Source organism: Schistosoma haematobium, chromosome 5 (assembly GCF_000699445.3).
Source record: "Schistosoma haematobium chromosome 5, whole genome shotgun sequence".
Lineage (NCBI taxonomy): Eukaryota > Metazoa > Platyhelminthes > Trematoda > Strigeidida > Schistosomatidae > Schistosoma > Schistosoma haematobium.
The window spans coordinates 4,389,081-4,411,636 of record NC_067200.1 but is presented as its reverse complement, the minus strand read 5'-3'; the positions used below and the strand labels follow the sequence as shown (position 1 = coordinate 4,411,636).

The following is a 22,556-nucleotide window of genomic DNA, read 5'->3' as shown; positions in this document are numbered from 1 at the left end:
CCTGTGTTATCGATCGATTACAATGACACGCAAACACGTACGGACGGCCTAGAGTCTCGATTGGTCCCACTTCCCTGTCTAGCCCAGTTAGTTGAGTCCAGAAGACAAGTCACAACCTCTGAGATATGAATCACTATATTTCAAACATACTTTGTTTATATACCAGTTAAGCATACCACAGCGTACCATAAAAATAGAAACAACATTTTGTACAAGTGAACAGATATCGACCAATAGGAAATTCCATTTAAAGTCCAAGGACACCATTGGACTTAACATGATAATTATTGGTCTATTCCTGCGCATCCACAACATTAACAAACACTTAAAGAGAGGAAGAACAAAGATTGATGCAGAATAATAAATGGATTCATTTTATTTTGTTAGGTTCTCATCAGCTGCTTACAACATCATTACAGATATTGACATACTTATAAATAAGAGGGTGATTAAGGATGAATAAATAATCATGATGTAGCGAAGCGGTTATTGTTACCAGGGTAACAATAACCTCCTGTTTTCATTCATTTATTTCTATTTATTTATTTATTGCATCATTATTCCAACTGTTTCTGAAGTTTAACTAGCGTCATACATAACTGATTGATTTCAATTCATATTTTTTTTATTACCATTAATGTATTTTCATAAGTTCTAATCACTATTTCAATGTTCCGGAACTTTCCATCGAAAACTTAATCTATTCGAGACAAAAATTTTATGATTTCATTAACTCTTTTGAGATCTTCGCCACACCATGATACATACATTCAGCCAAAATCACCCTGTTGTAGGACAGAGTAGGCTGGATAATGCTGGTCGGTGGCCTATGCTCGATTAAGAGTAACAGGCGTAAGTAAGTAAGTAATCACCCTCTTGTGTATAAGTATGTCAATATCTGTAGTAATGTTGAATTTTATATATTCTACCTTGTAAGTAGCTGATGAGAACCGAACGAAATAAAATAAATTCATATTATTCTGCACCAATCTTTGTTCTTGCTCCCTTCAAGATAATAAAGGGAACTATGTGTATGAAACAAACACTTGCGTGGTTTAATCAGAAATAAAATGGGGGTGAGGGAGGGGGTAAGTTTCGAAATATCGTTGTTACTTGACTCACTTGCACTAATAAATAGATGTTAATTATTAAACATTAACATTTGGTCATATTTTATATCATTAAAATTTTATTTTCAAAAGTAGACAAGCGATAAATGATTCAGCAATACTACTTAAATGGTTTTCAGCGTTGAAATATACTTGGTCGTAGATACTTTCTTGTATAAAGTTGTGATATAGTACAATCCTTCTTCCATGAAATGCATTGACTAACAGAAAATGAATGTTTTTATTGTATTTAAACATCAACCACAAGGAATGACAAATTTTACTGGTCACTGGTTATATTTTATTCCACAACCTTATAGATACATAGGATATGGTCCGATTGATGACAGTCCTGAACTTTAACTATGAGAAATTATGAACCGTTAGAAATAACTGTGTACATATTGAGAAATTAAGTGGCTATCCGGAATCCTTAATTAAGTAGATAACTCATAAACATTTGAGGGAAAAGTATCAGGTTCACGTTCTAGTGTGAATATTAACAATATGATGCAGACACATCAATTTGACGAGTCCTAGCTATGGTGGAATCCCAGTCATGAATTCCACTACTAGATACACATAAAATATACTAAGAATGGTGACATGAAGCTGCATCAAGTTCATTCGCTTAAGATCTATATCTGGTAACAGTAGTTATTTAGTTTTGTTCGTGAATCTCAACAACGAGAAATTACAAACCATCACTACTACGTTATAGATACAAACTGAAGTAATCAAGATTTGAAGTAACTCATTGTGTAATTGGACAGCAATGAAGAGAATTCAGTGGAGAAAATTTTACTTTCGACAAAATTATTTACTTAAGCTGTGCATCTATATGCACAGTTGTATGATAAAATATGTGTCTACAGAAGAATAGGAAAGATGGCATCATAAAGTGGTCCGAGGCCTCAATTATCCAATGAGATTACGAATAATCAGGGGGATAAAGAAGGATAGAAGAATGAAAATAACTAACGAGTCAAAATCATGATAGGTAGTTGTCCACTTGACAGACAGTGAGGAAGACGAAAAACAACCAACAGCTTGATCATAATCTCGATACATTCTGACCGTCGGATATGTTCTTTTTAAATATAAAATTAGCCTAATAAGGGATAATGTCTTGATATATCAAAATAAATAGTACCGTCACAATACCGTATCAGGGTGAGTCAGGATAAAGACTTATTAGATAGTGGATCTTTAACTTAAGATTGCATCGATTCATCGTTTGTACCATTCCGGTTTAACTCTTCCAGATTGAGATTATTAGAGGAGCCACATAATTAAGTTAATTATATCGAATACGGTCTAAAATGACACAATTAATATCAAATAAAAGTCAGACGAACTCATGTAAGTGATGATAAGTTTTAGAATGTAATTAATACTTAAATTCACTCACTTGACTATCACTTGTGCTTAACTGTATCTTTGAATTCTTTGAAGCCTCTGTGGCAGTGTCTAATATGTTTGAGGCTGTCGACATATATTTTACAGATGATTTCCTCAAATCACTGTGCTGATCATGAATTCCATTGAGATTCGGTTGCATACTGTCATTTCGTAAATGACTTGGATGATAAAACTGTGCCAAACTAGTAGTATGATGATTATTGATATTCGTATGCCGTTGATTATTAGTATGGATATCATTAGATGAAACACAACCAGGGGATATTGATTCATCTATCGAAGTACTCTTAGATGTTCTACGTAGCCTATAGTCTTGAAATAAATTATTTAATTCACTAGATGAATGTAATCGAACAACTGATGATGAACCAGTATTTGAACTAATTAAATATGATTTAGAATTAAGTTTAGTTGAACTGAATATATCACCAGTAGATTTGGTAGTAGTTGTAGTAGTCGTAGTACTTGTGATGTTAATGACTGGTCGATTTCGTATGATATTTCCAGTTAATAAAGGTGCAGGTAATAAAGGAGCTGAGGCAAATCGTCGATTTTGCATATCCAACTGGAAAAAGGAATTAAGACAGTTCATCACAAAAGACTGCAATATAGTGTACATAGCATTTTATGTTAAACATTAACACTGCTGAATACCTTCTGACTGAGTAGTCTAGAAGTTAAGACCGAAAATCCTAGGTTTGAGTTCCGAACACGATATTATGGATGCTCACTTCTGAGGAATCCTATACTAAAGCGAAACGGCCATCTAGTGATTCCAGGTTTTCACCAGTGGTCTAGCTTAAATCGACACATGAATTCAACTATTTATTATTATTATAATTATCATCGTTCAAAAGTGGCAAAGTTCAAATTTCATTGAATGGATAAACCAATATCCATAAAAAGTAGAAGAATTAGAGTCTCTGTGTACGTAGGAAGCATATTCAGTATCACTTTCCCTAGAGTTCCTAGAGTTCACCTCAATTATACAATGATACAGTTAGACTAATGCACCTACCAATATACATATTTTTATAACTTGCGTTCAACTGATTGTTTCGTATATTTATTTATTTAGTAGTCATCCTGTTTTATTGCCTAGGTCTCAAAATCCTGAATGAGATCGCTTTGTTTGCTGATGGATATGCAATACTAAGGAGTCCTACATTGGAACGAAACAGTTAGACAGTGATTACTAGTTTTGCTAGTTTTTTGAAAAAAGTCAATCTATGATATTCAATTTCAAACTCAATATTCTTTAATAACAACCATAATATCGTTTCTCTTAACACACCTGAATGTATCAAAGGCACATAGTGTTTACTGACCTATTATGTCTAGTTGATAACGAAGTGTTATTATCAGAAAAGAGTTTTGTGGAGATTTAAATGATTCGATAGTTGAATCCATGTGTCAATTGAAGCTAGACCACCATGAAAAACCTGGAAGCATTGAACGGATGTTTCGTCCTATTGTTGGATTCCTCAGCAGTGAGGATCCATGATCACTCGTCGCGAGATTTATATTTCAGTCAAAATTCACATTATTATAATCTACATACAATCTACATAGATATATACCTCATTAATCTTATTCTCAGATATACTTTTATAATTTCGTTCTTCATTTAAATTAGTTGTTGTCTGAATTTGACATGGTGTTAATTGTCCACTGCTTAATGAACTACTATTATTCAAGGTATTTGAATGATTTAATAAATTATTTGTTGATTTACTAAAATTATATTTATGACTTTTATTCATGGTAACAAACTTCGATTTATTCTGTTCAATGTTATCATTTGCATTCAACCATTTATGTGATGATGACATTGTTGTTGTTGTTGTTGATGATGATGATGATTTTGATTTAATCGGTGTAGGACTTTGACATTTTGGCCAGTCTGATGATGATGATAATGATGATGACGATGTTAATGATGATGTTATCACTGTTGATGAAGATGGATAATTAGTTTTGAGTAAATGATTCTAAATAAAACATGGAAAGAAATGTACAAAAAATTAGGATGATAGCATTATGGTTTCCACCAGTAACTGATCTTAATTAGCTAATTATCAAAAATCAGAAATTAATAGAGATCTGTTTCATCTCATAACAGAACTTTTCGGAAGTATGCATCCACAACCTGATGTGTGATATAGAAAGTAAATGTGACTAGTCCCAGAATGTAAATAAAAAAAGATAAAAATTACTGACTGAAAATGTAATTTCCTTTCCTCGTATTGATTTGAACTCTGGACCCACTAAATGTAGACTGCTTGTAATTGTGTGTGATAAAGTATTGTCTAGAATTACTGTGGTTCTCTATTCTTAATCGTAAATTACGTATCTCATATAATATAACCTACTTTATGTATAGCATTTCAATTAGGCATTCACATAGACCAACCTTATTATGATATTATTGTATTAGCGTAGTATACCGCTAAGAGTGAAAAATATGTTAAATTAACAGTTACAACACACCCTACCACAAATATAACCTAAGACACTAATCTATAACTACAAGTGACAGACCTGAATTAGAACTTAATAATCTTCACTCCACTCATCTCTCAGTCAAACTAAAATCGTATAACTACTGGTGACAAACTCTGGGGTAAATTCCTAAATCGTTAGTATGCAGTCATGACTGATGGAAATAGACCATATCAGGATCAAAGAAGAAGTGGTTCACTTACAAAACCACTGAACAATGTACTTAAGCTTGTAGAGATCATTTGATTTTTAATTAATGTTTAGAAGTATACACACATTGATCAAGAAATCTGATATTCAACTCTAGGTTAGTTAGTGCCAATGGACTATTGACAAGTTATACACTGGGAGAAAACAGTTATTCAATGCCCTTTAATTTTCAATGTTCTTTAGAAGATATCGATCTGCATCGAAGATCATTTTCAAATTAAGTTTCACCTTAGCAAGTATCTTAAGTATAATATAAAAATTCTCAAATCACTTTTTCATAAATGTGATAATTCTTTAAAACTTACCAGTCTATTATTGATTGAGATCAATGTTTTTCCAAACGGATTCTCAAATTGTTGATCAGATTTATCTAAGAAACTTTCCGGTTTTTTCATTTCAACCAATGAGTTATTCATGGTACAGTTGATGTTTACTTATGAGAATTGATAAAAAGAGGAAAAATGAATATTAAAAAAATATTTTATTTCCAAAAAAAGAGAAAACATTATTCGCTAGTGATTGGGTAAGACTTTAATTTATGGACGAGCCAATCAGAAGCGTTTTTGACATTTCAAGGTTACGGCGCAAACTTCAGAGCTTAATGCTAACGTACAATGGATTCAGAGGGAATTTTGTACAAAACGTGATAATTGAGCGGTCATAACAAATAAAACGCCAAGACTATAATTTGTGGAGGAATCAATGAGGTATAAGATTATAGATCACGGATTTTAACGCAAAAGCCTTTCTTCCATTTGGCTAACTGAATTTCTGGCATTATAACTGATGTCAGTTCGTGATGAAAACCCCATACATAATTCCTAACTAAGGTAAATTACGATAACTATTGAGAACTGGATAATAAAAGCACCAGTCACACCAGCTACAGCCAGGTACTACAATATATACGGATGATTGGAGAGCGTATAGACTCCTACATAGGCTTGGTTATGTGCATCGTGTCGTTATCCACAAGTTGAATTTTGTGCACTGAACAACCGGAGTGTGGATAAATAATACTGAAGCTATGTGGTCGAGGTTGAAAGAGTTGTTAAGACGTTATCATGACTCCAGAGGCCGACTATTCTGTACCCATATGGATGATCTCGTCTACTGCACGTATTACGATTTTAGAACCTGTGAACCACTTTCTAACCTTGACAAGTTTTTGAACTACGTATAAGAAGTGTATCCACTTTATTTCCTTCATTTTGTATAACATCTTTTTACTCTATACTGACTGTTTGCTGATTGACTAATGTTTGTCAAGGTCACTTAAAATTCGTTCAAAGGTCGCCCATAAATTAGAGTCTCGCTAGTGATTGATATCAGTTGAAGTCATATTAAATGACAACTGGCACTGAATAAATATTTCGTCATCAGTGAATAACCATATCACAGCTACGGATTAAACGCAGAAACTTCTTTTCTAATTATGACCATTTAATTAATAGACAAATGATTTGGCACCTAATAGTAAACATTATTGACTTGGATCAAATTTTCCATTGTCACTATGGATATATTCATCAATACCTTCTTGAATAGAGTAATAAAGAGATTTCCACAATTTAAATAACCAACAAGCTCAAATAGTATGACAATACTAAACAGTTATATCTAGAATAACTGTAAATCATAATTGTCAACAGATTTTATCTCAATAAATTGGGCCTTCACAAGTACACACCACACCAGTACAATAAGTAATAGCCATGAACATTTAAAAAAAAACATGTTAAATTACATTGTTCATTTGAATTACAGTTCAGTGTTGAATTGCTTACTGACTGTTGTTGATATTGATAACTGTCATAGGAGTGATTCAATGATTCATTAGGTTGTATCAGATTAGTATTCAATTGATCGGATTTATTTTTAATTATGGATGTTGACAATGATGATGATGATGGGGAGGAGGATGGTAAATTAAAGGAAGAAAATGATTTTCTGAATGAATTATTATTATTGATTCTACTAATTGAACTGGATCCATTCAACTTGCATGTGTCATGTGTACCATTAATACTATTTGTATCATTATTCATTGTTTGTGGATCCAATTGATCATTATATGACTTATTAATTCCAGAATTTAAATTATTTTGAATAGATCCATTTAGTTTCTGTAAAATAATACAAGAAAATAATCAAGGAATAATTTGATTATCAAAACTGAACCTGTCAGGAAGCAATTTCGTGTGAATAGTAAAACAAAAATATTTCAAATCTGGCTGAAGATCATCTCAACGTTGTCAACGTTCAATAAGTGTACCGATTCCATTTATTTTTTGGTCATTTCCCATTTATTTATCTCATATTCCACCATTTTTCAGCTTCCACTATTTTCTCAATGCATTAATGTTTGTTTGTTTTGTTTATCTTTGTTTAAATTACAATAGTTCGTCTACCAACGAAGGGACAGGTTTACTGCGTAGCAGTTTGTTCCGTCCTACTTTATGGCTGTGAAACATGGCCGGTAAGAGTAGAGGATATTCGTAGGCTACTAGTATTCGACCATCGATATCTTCGAAACATTCCTCGTATATCCTGTGACCACCGAGTAATTAATGCAGTTGTTAGGAAACGGGTTCTAGGTAAGGATGGCAAATCAATTGATGAAATAATGAAAACTCATCAGTTGAGATGAATTGGTCACGTGTTACCTATGCTCAACCACCGACTGCCTCGACGTGCGATGTTTCCTGATGTAGGAGTAGGTTGGAAGAAAGCTAGGGGCGTCCAGACCAAAACGTGTCATAAATCCATGAAGTCACTGACAAGTGGACTGAGCCATGTTGTTAGGTGTAGACTACCTAGTTGGGATCCGCGAGACGATAGCAACCGATGCTTAGAGACCTTGAATGACATGGCTCGAAATCGTTTGCAATGGCTGAGGCTTATCCACTATTTGTGTTCTCCCAAAAATTAATCTTCTATATTCTTCATGTCCTTTTCTTTCACTTTCCAAATTCATTCTACTAGATTATACTCCCTGAATAACCTCTTCAAACCGTAATCTTTCCGATTACTGTCTATGTGTTTATTACATCTACCACACTAAGTTTTGAATCGGCAGATATACCTCTGTGTTAATTTGGTATGGCAACTCGAACTGATGTATGTACGTACGAAGTTCTACGTTGTTGACTGACTGACTGAATGACTGACTGACTGACTATTTACCTCACATTCCACCATTTTCTTCAGTTTCTAGTATTTTCTAAATGTTTTTATGTTTTTTATGTTTTTCTTCGTTCGTGTTTCATATACAGATACATCCTACTTGTTCTAACCATAACTTTTAACTGAATAACTAGACAGTATCATATGAAATTACATAAGAATGATGACAGTGATCAGGTAAAACAAATTTTACAGTTGTAGGTTTGAGTAAACTGTCATTATAATAAAAAAAGATATGAAAAACGTACTTGTTTACTACGTAAATTACTTGGTGTATTACATCGTTCGTATATATTTCCATTACTATGACTGAGTGTTTTATTATCAGCTTCATTGACATGATAACAATCAGTTGTAGAAATGCATATTCTTGATTCTTTATTAAGAATTGAAGTGTTGAAATGATTACTAGAAGATTTTTGATTGAATGACGACTTTGTCATGTCAGATGGTTTTACCATTACTGTATGTGTATTGTTGATATTTTCATGTTCACATGAGGAGTCATTATAATTTTGCCCACTTGAAAAATGAAAAAAAGACGTTCAATTGTGTTATGTAATCAGTAAATAAATTTCGATTGATGTATTAAAACAAAATTGATATGAAGAAAATATTTGATGTCAACCATATTTGATCTAATGACCTAGCCCTCGTATCCAATACACACGAAAAAATGCAGATAAAGACAGCCGGTGTAGCGGCAGTCTCTACATCAGTAGGCCTCAACATACACAAGGGGAAAACCAAGGTCCTCAAATTCAAAACGGAGAATAGTAGTCCAATCACACTTGATGACAAAACTCTGGAAGATGTAGAATCCTTCACATACCTGGGAATCATCATCGATGAACAAGGAGGTTCAGATGCAAAAGTAAAGGCGAGGATTGGCAAAGCAAGGGCCTCATTCCTACAATTGAAGAACTCAAAACAACTGTCTGTCAGCGGCCTATGCTCCTTCACGAAGAGTAACAGGCATAAGTAAAGTAAGTAATATTTGATCTAAAGTTATGTGAGCTGTTACTCATAATTTAAAACAATCTTAACCTGTTACTAAACCAATGGAAGCACTAAATTCAAACATACACTACATTCTATTCAGGAGGATCTGGAAGGAAGAACAATTGCTGATGGACTAGAAAGAAGGACACCTCATCTACATACCAAATTAAGTAAGTAAGTAATCTGTTCACTAATAATTCATTTCTTCAAAGGGATATTGCCTTCCGTAATGTAGGCGTCAGTCAATCCATAAATTAAGTATATAAAATAATGGCTTCCTAAGTCTTTAGATTAATTATCGTATAATAAGGTAAGGACCACTATTTTGATACAAACTACAGTCATTTTTGAATAATAAACTAGAGGAAAGTCAAATTTCATTGGATATTAAAGTTGACATGGTGGAGGACTGATTAAAATTACGCATAAGTTTCAGCGTTTATGGTTTGATCAATTACTTTTGGCATTTTCAACAACCCAACTAGGAATCATATATCATTATTTATAGGGTATTTATGGGGTACTCTATAATATGGAGTCCAAATCAATGTGTTTCTTATATAAATCAATTTGACCACGAACTTTTCACCAGCAAAGTTGTTCATATTTCATTAGTAACAAGAAATTTATGTGTGTGTTTGTACTTTCTTGTTGTTTGGTGTTGAGGACTGCAATTGATCAGTCTATAGTTGAATGTAGGTCCTGAGTGAGCTACCTAAACACGGTCACTTGGTCACATATTCAAAGGAGGTTGGGCCATAGCTAAAAGAGGAATTCATGATACGAGTTTGGTCACAATCGAAGATCAATACTAGGATTCACGTTTGTCTACTTGATGAATCTCAAGTGAGATGAAATGCAAGTCGTGGTTATCACTACTATTCATCGATTGACTTCCCAAGATTTCTGCTGTACAAGTTATGCTACTTAAATAAAAATTAGGTAGTACAATTTACAAGACTAAAAAAATAAAGAAATTACCCAACACATGACAATTCTTCATTGTTCACATTCGTCATGGATTCTGTATGAGAACAAGGTCTGACCACAGATAATGAAGAGCTAGATTTAACTGTATATGTAGCCAAATCAGATATAGGTCTCATATTTTCAGGGTTCCAAACATTTAAATGAGAATTTTTATGACATTCTTGGTCAGGAGTGGTACGATTTACCGGTTGAATGAATGATTTATGGTTAACATTCATAGTTGAAGGTGTTTGATTAGGTTCTAACTGTTTTCCATCTTCGAAATGATTATTTCTCAGTTCGGAACATGTGATTTTATCCATAGCTATTTGATTTCTAACAGTCAGTTCACAATCACTCTTCTCTGTTTGTGTTGTATTCGGAATTGCATTTTGTAATTGATCCATCGCCTTAGTTCGATTATGTCTGCGTAGTTTCTTTGAGTTAATTATCTGTGTAATTATTTAATTTATTTCGCAAATTAATAAGACGTTAATTTGATTAAAAAATAAAGTAAGGTAAATGAAATCAAATCACTGGTAATGGAGTTTATTGTGGCTATTTACAATGAATCATGGAGCTGTGTAAGTTTATTCCCATTTTGGATTCATCAACAGAACTGAATTATGTTTGAATGTGCAAATCAACGGTGAACGATGAACACGGTACTTATTATTTAAATGTTAAATTGCTCAGATGCAACAATCATGGAAAATCACAAACTTATAATTTATCATAAATATTATAACCGTTAAACAAACTGATGAGAATAATGACTGTCTACTCGAATAGATATTTCTTCAGTATTGATTGAGATCATAAACAGTTTGAGGTTAGACCACCATTGAAAACCTGGAAGCACTGGACAGCAGTTTCGTTTTATTGTGAAACTCCTCAGCATTGCGCATCCACGATCCCGTTCGCGGGATTCGAACCCAGAACCTTCAGTCTCGCGCGCGAACGCCTAACCTATACTTAACCTTCAGTAAACAGAGTGATGGGAAATGGGTTCAAGCCCAAATGATATCACCATCATTGAAACAAAAGTATTTTCAGCTACTGATTTCCAAAGGGACTTAAACATGCACCGTACTTTTCAAGATTTAAAATCTAATCAATTAATAAATTTGAACAAATTGAAGGATCTATTCAAAGAGCGTTTTTATTAATGGACTTCTATTATATTCAAACTTGAATACGATCATCTAGGAAATGCAAATACATACACTCATTAGTACTGTTTCATATAATTTCAAAATAAGGTTGAGTACAGGAAAAAACTAACTTATTTCTATGTCTCATGTACATTAACGGTTTATCACAAGCCTCCAGTAGTTTTTCCATTAATAACTAATTCCGATATTCAAGTTTGAGGTCGTTCTGTAACTTACTAGTTGAAAGCCAATAAATTGTATGATCAATAAGCTATGCTAACACAAACTGTCCTTTACTTTTTAAATCTTTTAAAGTTCAGGCAAAAAATGCCATTTGATCGTGCGAATTCATCTTAAACAATATAGTAAATTGTAAAGATATTTCAACTGATTATCACAATAGTAGAGTTTAATTTATCAATATAGATTTGTAGTAGACGCTACTCAAAAGATCATTTGTAAGTAGTGTGTAGCGTGTGAATGACGCCGTAGTTGCTATAGTTGTCAGATAATCTGAATAAATTCAGTGCATTGAAATTATAATGTTGACTATACACTTAGAGATTAGACGAGAATCCAGTTCAAATATCAGGACACATTGAAACATGCAGTTGAAGAACTGAAATCAATGTATAATATATTATCAGAAGGGGTTTTGTGGAGATTGTAGTAATTTCAACAGTTGAGATCATGAGTCAATTGAAGCTAGACCATCATGGAAAACCTGGAAACACTGTACAGCAGTTTCGTCCTATTGTAGGACATCTCAGCAGTGCGCATCCACGACACCGCCTAGCGAGTCCTTCTTGCCTATCATTGTGTTTTACATTTATTATCAATCCAATCTGTTTTATTTCTTAGTTACTTTCAAATTAAGCAATTGAACTAAAAGGTTTTCTAATATGAAACTATCATTATGTTTCTTAATGTGTTTTTTTTATCTCTTTTTACCTGATATAAACGATTACGATATTCAGTTACAGTTAATTGAATATTATCATCTAATGGTGGAACCACATTATGTGTTTTACTCATGATTTCTTCTGGATTAAAAAATCTGTTCAATATTGAAAAGAAATGAAGACAATAATAATAATAATATTATTATATAATGATAGTGATAATGATGTAATTAAAAGAGATAAATAGTATCTAAGGAAAAGTTGAAATGGATCATTTTCATAAAACTTCAAACTCAATATTAGTCTATAGTTTACATTAAGAGCTGTGTTTGTGTTGTATGCTACTGATGTCGATAAACATAAGCGGTATGTCACACCAATTAAAAATGGGATGCCATGTAGCAGAAAGTTGAGAAGATCAAATTGAATAGAACAGGAATGTAGGAAAAAGGAATTTTATAAGAGACGATTGATGAATGATGCGAAAATGAAGTACTTATTGTATGGTTTTCATATTTTAGGAAGATATTTTATAATTTATATTCAACAATAAATTGGTTGTCTACGCTTTAGTTCTCATTCATAAGTTTAGTTATCAACGATTTTATCAACGATTCTTATCTCAGTTCTAGGAAACTTGAAGTTTACTGACTACATTATGTCAACAGAACTTTGTGTACTACATCTTGAGGTTAGTCACTGTTAATCATGTGATGGTTAGTTACTTACACAACTTTTCTAATCTCACACTAATGATCAAATGTACATTAATGACTGACTTCAATGTGGATCCTCAGAAATCACATAATACATATGTAAAATACGAAAACAATACACTAAATACACCATTTGCTTATCTTCCTTGAATTGTTCTTTAGAAACTCCATTGTTCTTTTACTTTTGATTGCTTTCTGCTTTACTTTCTCTATTCAGTTTCTTATTCTCTCCGTAAGGATTCTACTTTCCATGGAGTTTTGTTCTCTGAGCTGGATGGTTTGGTCGTAGAGCTTTTATCGTTCTTCTGAACGACATCATCAGCACAAACTTCAGATAGATGTGAAGTGTTCAAATTTCTCCATATGCGTTTCGCAGCTTTCTTCTGTACAACTTGATGTTGATTGGTTCTTATTGACCTTAAATTTGTTATTGTTTACTTCTTTGTTTTGGTTGTGTCTCCCATTGGTTTGATTTTTGTTTCCATATTTGTGCATAATTTTCCTGATTGTTTGATAAATTGGATCGATTTCAATGTGTTTGTTGATTGCTGATTGACCTGAGTGCCAGGCTTCTAAAAACTCTGGTGTTTTTGGAATTTCCTCTGTCCAAGATTTTCACATTTTTCCAATCGAATGAGTGTCCGCAGTTCTCCACGTGTATTGATATAAGTGAGGAAGTATCATGGCGTTTGACGACCAAACCATCCAGCTCAGAGAACAAAACTCCATCAAAATCAACCACCTGAGCTACAAATCTTCCTTACCATTCTACTTTCCATTACAGATATATACTACTTATATCTGTCGGTAGAAGTAGTACACATCACACTATCATCATAGAGAATTTAAAATGAACTATTTATTAATTAAAGGAGAATATCATATTCATTGAATTACTTTCGAACATATGGATGTTTAAGTGCAGTTAAAGCATCAATTCGTTTATGTGGATTAAAATTAATCATTTGATTAAGTAAATCCATTACAGTTTTATTAGCATTTTTTAATATTTGATCTAATGGACGACGTCTAAAATTGAAAAGTGAACAAAAAATTTTTATAAAGATTAAAATATCAATCATTGAAAACATTGAAACTGTGAGGATTTAAACTTTAACTTATTACACAAGCAAGTGGCTATCAGGACACAGTAGCTAAGTGGATAATACGATGACGTTTAAAATGAACAGTACGGGGTTTGAGTTCCAGAGTGAACATCAATTCTGGAATACAGGTACATCCAGCTGATGAGTTTCAAATAGGACAAGAAACGCGTCGTGGATCCCACTGCTATCTACCATCTATATTTGCTTATAATGCTTGTGACTTAAAACAATGTTAAGACAATAAGTACAGGATGCATCTAACTGAATAAAAGACTCGTCAATTGCTGTCCTAAACATCAATCTGTAGATTCAAGTGAATTATTTTCTCTAAAAAATTATCTTTTAATTGTAAATTTGTTAAATATTCAATTTATGGTATTTTGATTCTGTTGTTGTCGTTGTTAGAAGTTTTCATTTCAATTATTAAGTATTAGTGTACCTGTTATTTGATAGCATGGACAGAACAACACTATGGAAGGTTATTCGATACTACGGTGCGCCTCAGAAGATAGTCAATATCATACAGAATTCCTATGATGGATGAAATTGAAATATCGTGCATGGAGGACAATTGACAGACTCGTTCGAAGTAAAGACCGGTGTCAGGCAAGCTTGCTTACTCTCACCCTTTCTCCATCATCCAGAAGATACAAGTGTTTATTAACAGTTGTCTATGCAAAATACTTCGGATCCGTTTGCCGGACACTATTAGCAGCAACGAACTGTGGGAAAGAACAAACCAGATCCCAGAGGAGGAAGAAATCAGGAAGAAACTCTGGAAGTGGATAGGACACACATTGAATAAATCACCCATCTACGTCACAAGGCAAGCCCTCAAATGGAATCCTCAAAGCCAAAAGAGGAGGAGTGGAAGACCAAAGAACACATTACGCCGGGAAATGGAGATTGACATGAGGAAAATGAACAAGAATTAAATGGAACTAGAAAAGTAGGCCTAGGACTGAGTGTGCTGGAGAATGCTGGTCAGCGGCCTATGCTCCATTAGGAGTAACAGGCGTAGTTAAGCAAAGTAAGTAAGTGTACCTGTTATGTTGTGTTTTTTGTCTCAGTCGACTACTGTTTTATATACTCCCTATATAAGTACCAAAACTAGTCATTTAGATAAGAAAACTTAGAAGGAACTAAGAAGAAAGCGTTTATTGGTTAACTGAATGAAGAATATGCACACAACTTAATCGTAAATATACAAATTAATGCCATTAAAAATATTAAGCAACAAATTTAACTATCAGCTTATGTTTGCTTACATAAGAAGTAAAGCTAAATCTTGACCTGTTGCATAATTCTGTCAGCTTCGTTCGTTTAGCCTATGTAAGATTGTTTCATCGTATCACCCTTTCCTTATGAAAAATATGTTTGTGCCTTTGTGTTCAACTATAGAGATTAACGTTGATGGTATATCATTGCATTTTGTACATCTTAAACTATCGTTGCTTAATTATGAACAGATTACTAGGTTTTATACCAAGTGAGACCTAGTTATGTGCGAATCGTAACTTCTAATCTCTTATATATATACATATATAAATAGAGAGAGGGAGAGTCCGACGAGTTTCCGAGTCAAGAGGAGAGCAGAAGATAACCAGTCAAACACAAACCAGTCAGTGCGAAGGGAATTTTACTCTTGTCAAATAATTAAATATCTTAGTGTTATATCTAGAGCTTATATTCTTAATATACCGTGTATAACTTCAACATCGAAAGCTAGAACACTCCCAAGTATCAAATGAGAAGACAAAAGATAAGTGAAAGGAATGCTATTCCAAATAGTGTCAATTATGATACGAAACTCTCAGATGTTTAAAGATTTTAGTAAGAACGAAATCATCATTAAAGTCCTCTAATCCGCATACAGGGGATTATTAACATTTGTCCAATAAGGAAGCTCCACATAGGGATTCTGGAATATTCTTCCGAAAGATAATTGGATGGAATATCTTCCGCTCTTTCTGAGCTTCTTGGAGGTTCCTTGGGTTCACCAGTGGACTTTCCCCATATTCAGTCAGACTTGATGTAGATAGATAGATAGATAGATAGATAGATAGATAGATAGATAGATAGATAGATAGATAGATAGGAAACCGTAGTAAGATGAAGAATGTTCAACGATACGAGTACATCCATAACGAGGCTAATAACTAATTAAGACAGAATTAAATTTTCAAAATATAATTGGTCAATAACTATAACTAAACTAAAGAAACTCATTGAGACTACTGACTGACAAATGTTACTTCATAAACTTACTCATGCTAAACGATGGTCTAGTAATAAAAACTGTGAAAATGATGACTGATTTCACAGTGCTCTCTTTACATGTTACTTTTTGTTAACACTTTTCCACAAAGTTTCATTATACTACTAATAGATATGTTGTAAATACATATGAATGATTGTTTTTCTGTAATAGAGATCTCAGAATAGAATGGGTCAAAGAATCATGATCAGTGACTTATGTTCCACGAAGAGTAACAAGAGTAAGTCAGTAAGTAAGTAAACAAGTAAGTAACACACATGTAACTGTTAGTAGATTAAAGTTTCAAGCCCATAAATCATAACTCATTCATCGTTTTACTCACTCATTGATACAACTCAACGGATATTAATTACTACTTTTAAAATATATCACTTACTTGATATGGGTTTTTTCCAAAATTGAAATACTATATGGACTTCTAATACTTTCCATGTCTAAAAAATGATAAGAGTTTGTGAATAGTTATTGAATACGAATGAAGTTGTAACTAGATAAATTAAATATAAATTCTTTGATTGAGATCATGAACCGATTGATGTGAGACCAACATTGGAAACCCACAAGCACTGGATGGCCGTTTCGTTCTATTGTGAAACTGCTCAGCAATGCGCATCCACGATCCCTCGAGCGGATCAGTGGTCAAAAGGTTAAGCGTTCACGCACGAGTCCGAAGGCCCTGGGTTCGAATCCCGCGAGCAGAATCGTAGTTGAGCACTACTGAGGAGTCTCACAGCGGGACGAAACGACTGTCTAGTGCTTCTAGATTTTAAGTGCTGGTCTAACATCAATCAGTTAACGATCTCAATCAAAAGCTTAATAGCCTCCACAACCCTACGCTGAAAATATGAATTCGTTTTTTTGATCATCTAATTATAATTAATAGTTCAATTTAACATTTAATATAAAAAAATAATCTAGACTATTAAATTAATAAGAATCGTTTTGGTGCGATCCACAAGGCCTTATTCATATATATATATATATATATATATATATATATATATATATATATATATATATGCTTTGTAAACACTTTCTCAACCAGCAATGTGAGTGGAAAGTTTGTGAGATAACAATAAGGTTCTTATTGAAGTAAAGGAACCATTAAGTAAATACATTGTTTCTTTTGACCAAAACAAGAGCATACATCTTGAAATCACGACTAGAAACTTAATCAACTTCTTCCAATAGCACGTCTTGTTTGTAACTTCTCATCTACCACTTGATCTTCGGATGATATTTAAAGATAAGCACATGTTATATATATACTTCCCTAGGCTACAAACTCTTCATCTTGACACTCAAAATCTCTTTTTAAGATTCAGATGCATAAGTTAAGATTAGTATACATTTCAAAGAGTGTGAATTGGTGAAACAATGGTTCAATGAAGAATTGGATACGATATTACTACTACTACTACTACTACTACTACTACTACTACTACTACTACCACTACTACTATTACTACTACTACTACTACTAGTATTACTAATATTACTACTACTACTACTATTATTATTATTACTACTATTACTACTACTATTATTATTATTATTACTACTATTACTACTACTACTATTATTATTATTACTACTACTACTACTACTACTACTACCACTACTACTATTACTACTACTACTACTATTATTATTACTACTATTACTACTACTACTACTATTATTATTACTACTATTACTACTACTACTACTATTATTATTATTACTACTATTACTACTACTACTACTATTATTATTATTACTACTACTACTACTACTACGATTACTACTATTACTACTACTAGTACTACTATTACTACTACTACAACTATTACTAGTACTAGTACTACTACTATATTCCATATAATTTTGCCACAGTTAATCCCCTATTTAAAAGAATCTGTTTTCTTGACAGATTGAAGCATAGTTATTCATTTGGACTATAAGTAACCTTGAACTAATCGGTAACTACTTACTTTACAAATCTAATCTTTTCTTCAACTAACTACTTAACTACTACTTGACTTAATAATTAACTATTTAATAGGCATACAACTAAAATAATCTATTCGTTTTAGTACAAATGACTTACAAAAAAAGAGAAAAAAAAGAAATCAAATTTCCATGGAATATTAGCTAGTTTTTGTTTTTCAGCTGATCTAATGAACCGATTTCATACTGTGATCTAAACAGTTCGAGTACACATTTGATTGAGTTCAATTCAAGTTCAACACGATAGGGTAGCAGTATGATTACAATGAAGAGAGAGAGAGAGAGAGAGGAGAGTTATTATTGTGTATTCATTCATATATAGATATTTATAGCCTATTCAAGAGTTGAGAGTAATATGCTAAAGAGATTTATTAGTAAATAATTCGATCTGATGATCATTTCACAGCATGATCTTCTAGATGTTGTTGTTGTTTCTTAGTATATTCTCTTATTTTAAGGTTATGCTTTTATGTCTTCATATTATGATAAGAAAGTTAATGATACCTTATTGTAGTGAACGAGAATATACAAGTAGGGGACAATCAAATGGATTTGAATACAAAATTACAGAATCTCTTAGTAAAATCTGAGATATTTTATTCGAAATGTATCAATCAAATGTCTCAGACTTAATTGTTCCTTCATTTTCACACTAATCACTCTCTGTTACTGTTCTCTTCTCTTCGATCTTCTTAACATTCTCCCATCAGCCATTTCACGTTCGATTGATGATACATACTACTAATATCTATTGATATCAGTAGCATACATTATATTATTTTCTAGAATGTTCTACTGATATCAAAATGATGACCTTGTGTCTGATTGGTTATTTAATTATAGTAGATGATATGAATACACATTACTGATTAGTTTTCACTGATCAAAATGTTTTATACAATGAGATTTTATATCCACTTCGTATTGTTTTCTTCAATCTTCATATTGATGTTTAGGACTGCCATTGATCAGTCTCTTATTGCATATGTGAATCCTTTTTGGAAGATCTCGATATTACCTAAATTCACAAGCTTTATAAGCAAAGATAGATGGTGACCATCAGTGGAATTCACGACTCACTTGTAGTCCTATTTGAACTCGTTGGTTGGATACACCTGAATGACCGAGTTGATGTTTGCTCTGGGACTCGAACCCAGTACCATCCGCTTTAAATTCTAACGCGTTATCCACCTATCTGCTGAGTGCTGATAGTCGATGATATTTGAAAGGAACGGTACTAGGTTTGAGTCTTAGAGTCCTAGGTATATCCATATGACTAGTTCGAAGTAGGACGAAAAGTGTGTCCTGAATTCCATTACTAGCTATAATCCATACTTATTTATTTAATTACTAAGATAGTCAAACATCTTATTCGTACACTAATCTACATACTACTTATTATTCTACATCATTTTTTTTTTATCTGAATCAATATAGTGTACCCTTAACCACATAACAAAAAGAATCCGATTGTTATAACCTGGTGAAATACAGCTTGTTAAATAACATTATTGCATAATTCCATCGTGATGCTATTTCAATTTCCGGAGGTCTTTATATGTTTTACACTTGCCCATATACTCTATTCATCCCGACTAATCATACATCTTGGTAACATAAGTAATGGTAGAATTTTTATGGTGATTTTCAAAAAATGACATTTTTGATGTTATGATTAAAGCTAAAAAAAAGTAATTAGACATTTCCTTTCACATTTCTATTGATAATACATGGGAAACACTTCTTGTTTACAATCTTATGATCTTTTTTCTGAACAATTCAACTTCCTCAATGTACTTAATTACGATGTCTTCATTAGAATTAGTATATTATGTTCTTTGGGTCAATTCACGATCTGAAACTATAACAGATCCTCTCTGGTAGTAAAGATTCCTATTGCTTTTCATCAAAAAGCAACAACAGATAATGATTCAATTGTTAGTACAGTTCAATCCATGTGGAGTGTGAGACAGTTATCCACTGCAAACAATCGATGAAAGTCGTCCAATATCGTCGACTGATTGGCGTAAGGCAACACTAACGGATACCGGCTAAGTAGTGTAGAGTTTAAGCATTCGAGCGTGAGACTGAAAGTCCTAAGTTCAATCTTTGGTTGTGGAGTCGAAGATATAAACTGCTGAACAGTTCCACGCTGGGAAAAAGAAGTGTTCCGGCACTCCCAGGTTATCACTGGTGATTTTGCTAAGGGCGTTTCGGGATTTAAACACTAACAAGACTACAATTCACTAAAATTCAAGGAGTATGGAACAACTGATTCATTTAACCATGGTAGTTTGAATAAGTAGTGCACCTCATTTCAACCTCATATGAGATCAAAACCAGAGTCTTAACAATCGCTGTAAAGTCAGATGGATATAAACTGTTGTATCGAAACACGTCAATGATACATCATTTCTGAGTAAATTTAAATGTATGTGTTTACGACTACTTTTCTATTAAACAACATAAAAACGCTAATATTTTGATATTTATGAATATTTGTTCTAATGATCTTATTCTCAAAAGTATAATCCAAAGATATATCTATGTTGAGTGAAGTGTTATTGGTATATAGTATGCATACATTACAGCATATTTGGCGGTCCGTATAGTCTAAACGAAAGGATACCAGGCTAGCTACAGACCAAATGAGTTCTGATTTCAAAAAATAGTCATAAGCTAAATTATAAGAAAGAGTTGTCCAAATCTATGGATATGTAGAAGCATCACGTTATAATTGATTACAATAATTTTATACAGTTCGTCAGTATATATATATATATATATATATATATATATATATATTGGTAGATTAGTAGCTAGGCCTAAACATACACAAGGTGAAAACCAAGGTCCTCAAGTACAACACGGAGAACACCAACCCAATCACAGTTGCTGGCGAAACTCTGAAAGATGGGAAGAATGATCGATGAACAAGGAGAGTCGAATGCAGACGTAAAGGTAAGGATTGGAAAAGCAAAAGCAGCATTCCGATAATTGAAAAGCAAATGCAACTCAACACAACTTTCAATCAATATCAAAGTCACAATCTTCAATACGAATGTCAAGACAGTTCTACTGTATGCAGCTGAAACTTGGAAGGCTACTACAACCATCATCAAGAAGGTACAAGTATTTATAAATAGTTATGTATGCAGCATACTCAACATTCATTCGCCGGATACCGTTAATAACAGCCTACTGTTGGAAAGAACAAACCAGCTTCCAGCTGAAGTAGAAATTAGGAAAAGACGATGGAAATGGATAGGACATACATTACGCCCTAACTTGGAATCCTGAATGGAAACGGAAAAGAGGAAGGCCAAAGAACACATAGCGTCGAGAAGTAGAAGCAGATATGAAAAGAATGAATAACAACTGGAAAGAGCTGAAAACGATTGTCCAGGACAAGGTTGGATGTAGAGTGCTGATGGGTGGCCTATTCTCCTCCACGAGGAGTAACAGGTGTTAGTAACAACTGTCAAGGAATGGTTATAATCTATATACATTAGTAGTCAGTTATACGGTTTTTAAATAAAGATAAGGTTTCTTCTAATTTTACTGAGCTACAATGAAACATATTCTAGATTAAAACGTGAATAGAACTATTAATCAATAATTAATTGTTCAATATAAAACTCTTTACCTTCTCTACTTAATTTTGGTAATCCAGCCATAATACGTCCAATTTGATCTAATGTTGATGTACCAGGAAATAATGGTGTACCAATTAACATTTCACCTAATATACAACCTAAACTCCATATATCAACACCTTTTGTATAATCATGACATGCTAATAGAATTTCTGGTGCACGATACCAACGTGTTGCTACATATTCAGTTAATGCAGGTAGTAATGTTTTACAATTGATTTTACCATTACCATTATCATATTTCATATTTCGACCTTTTAATGAACGTGCTAAACCAAAATCACATAATTTTACTAAACAATCAGAATCCAGTAGAACATTTGATGGCTGTAATAGATGTAATAATAGAAACAGG

The 22,556-nt window shown here is 32.9% G+C and overlaps 1 protein-coding gene across 2 annotated transcripts in view; it reads right to left on the bottom strand.

Moving 5' to 3' along the window:
• The window catches only part of MAPK15_3 (Mitogen-activated protein kinase 15), a 38,234-nt gene that overhangs the window by 623 nt on the left and 15,055 nt on the right, over positions 1-22,556 (bottom strand). The window contains exons 5-14 of one of the 2 annotated variants that reach the window (XM_051217334.1): positions 22,192-22,528; positions 21,599-21,784; positions 16,933-16,990; positions 14,070-14,201; positions 12,506-12,611; positions 10,413-10,852; positions 9,100-9,339; positions 5,549-5,621; positions 4,112-4,522; positions 2,521-3,096 (exon numbers count right to left, since the gene is read on the bottom strand). In XM_051217334.1, the coding sequence (XP_051064720.1) occupies positions 2,521-3,096; positions 4,112-4,522; positions 5,549-5,621; positions 9,100-9,339; positions 10,413-10,852; positions 12,506-12,611; positions 14,070-14,201; positions 16,933-16,988 (2,034 nt within the window). In that variant the 5' untranslated portion in view covers positions 16,989-16,990; positions 21,599-21,784; positions 22,192-22,528. Of the gene's footprint in view, positions 1-2,520; positions 3,097-4,111; positions 4,523-5,548; positions 5,690-9,099; positions 9,340-10,412; positions 10,853-12,505; positions 12,612-14,069; positions 14,202-16,932; positions 16,991-21,598; positions 21,785-22,191; positions 22,529-22,556 lie in introns of those variants that run through there. The other variant, XM_051217335.1, reaches the window with a different exon arrangement.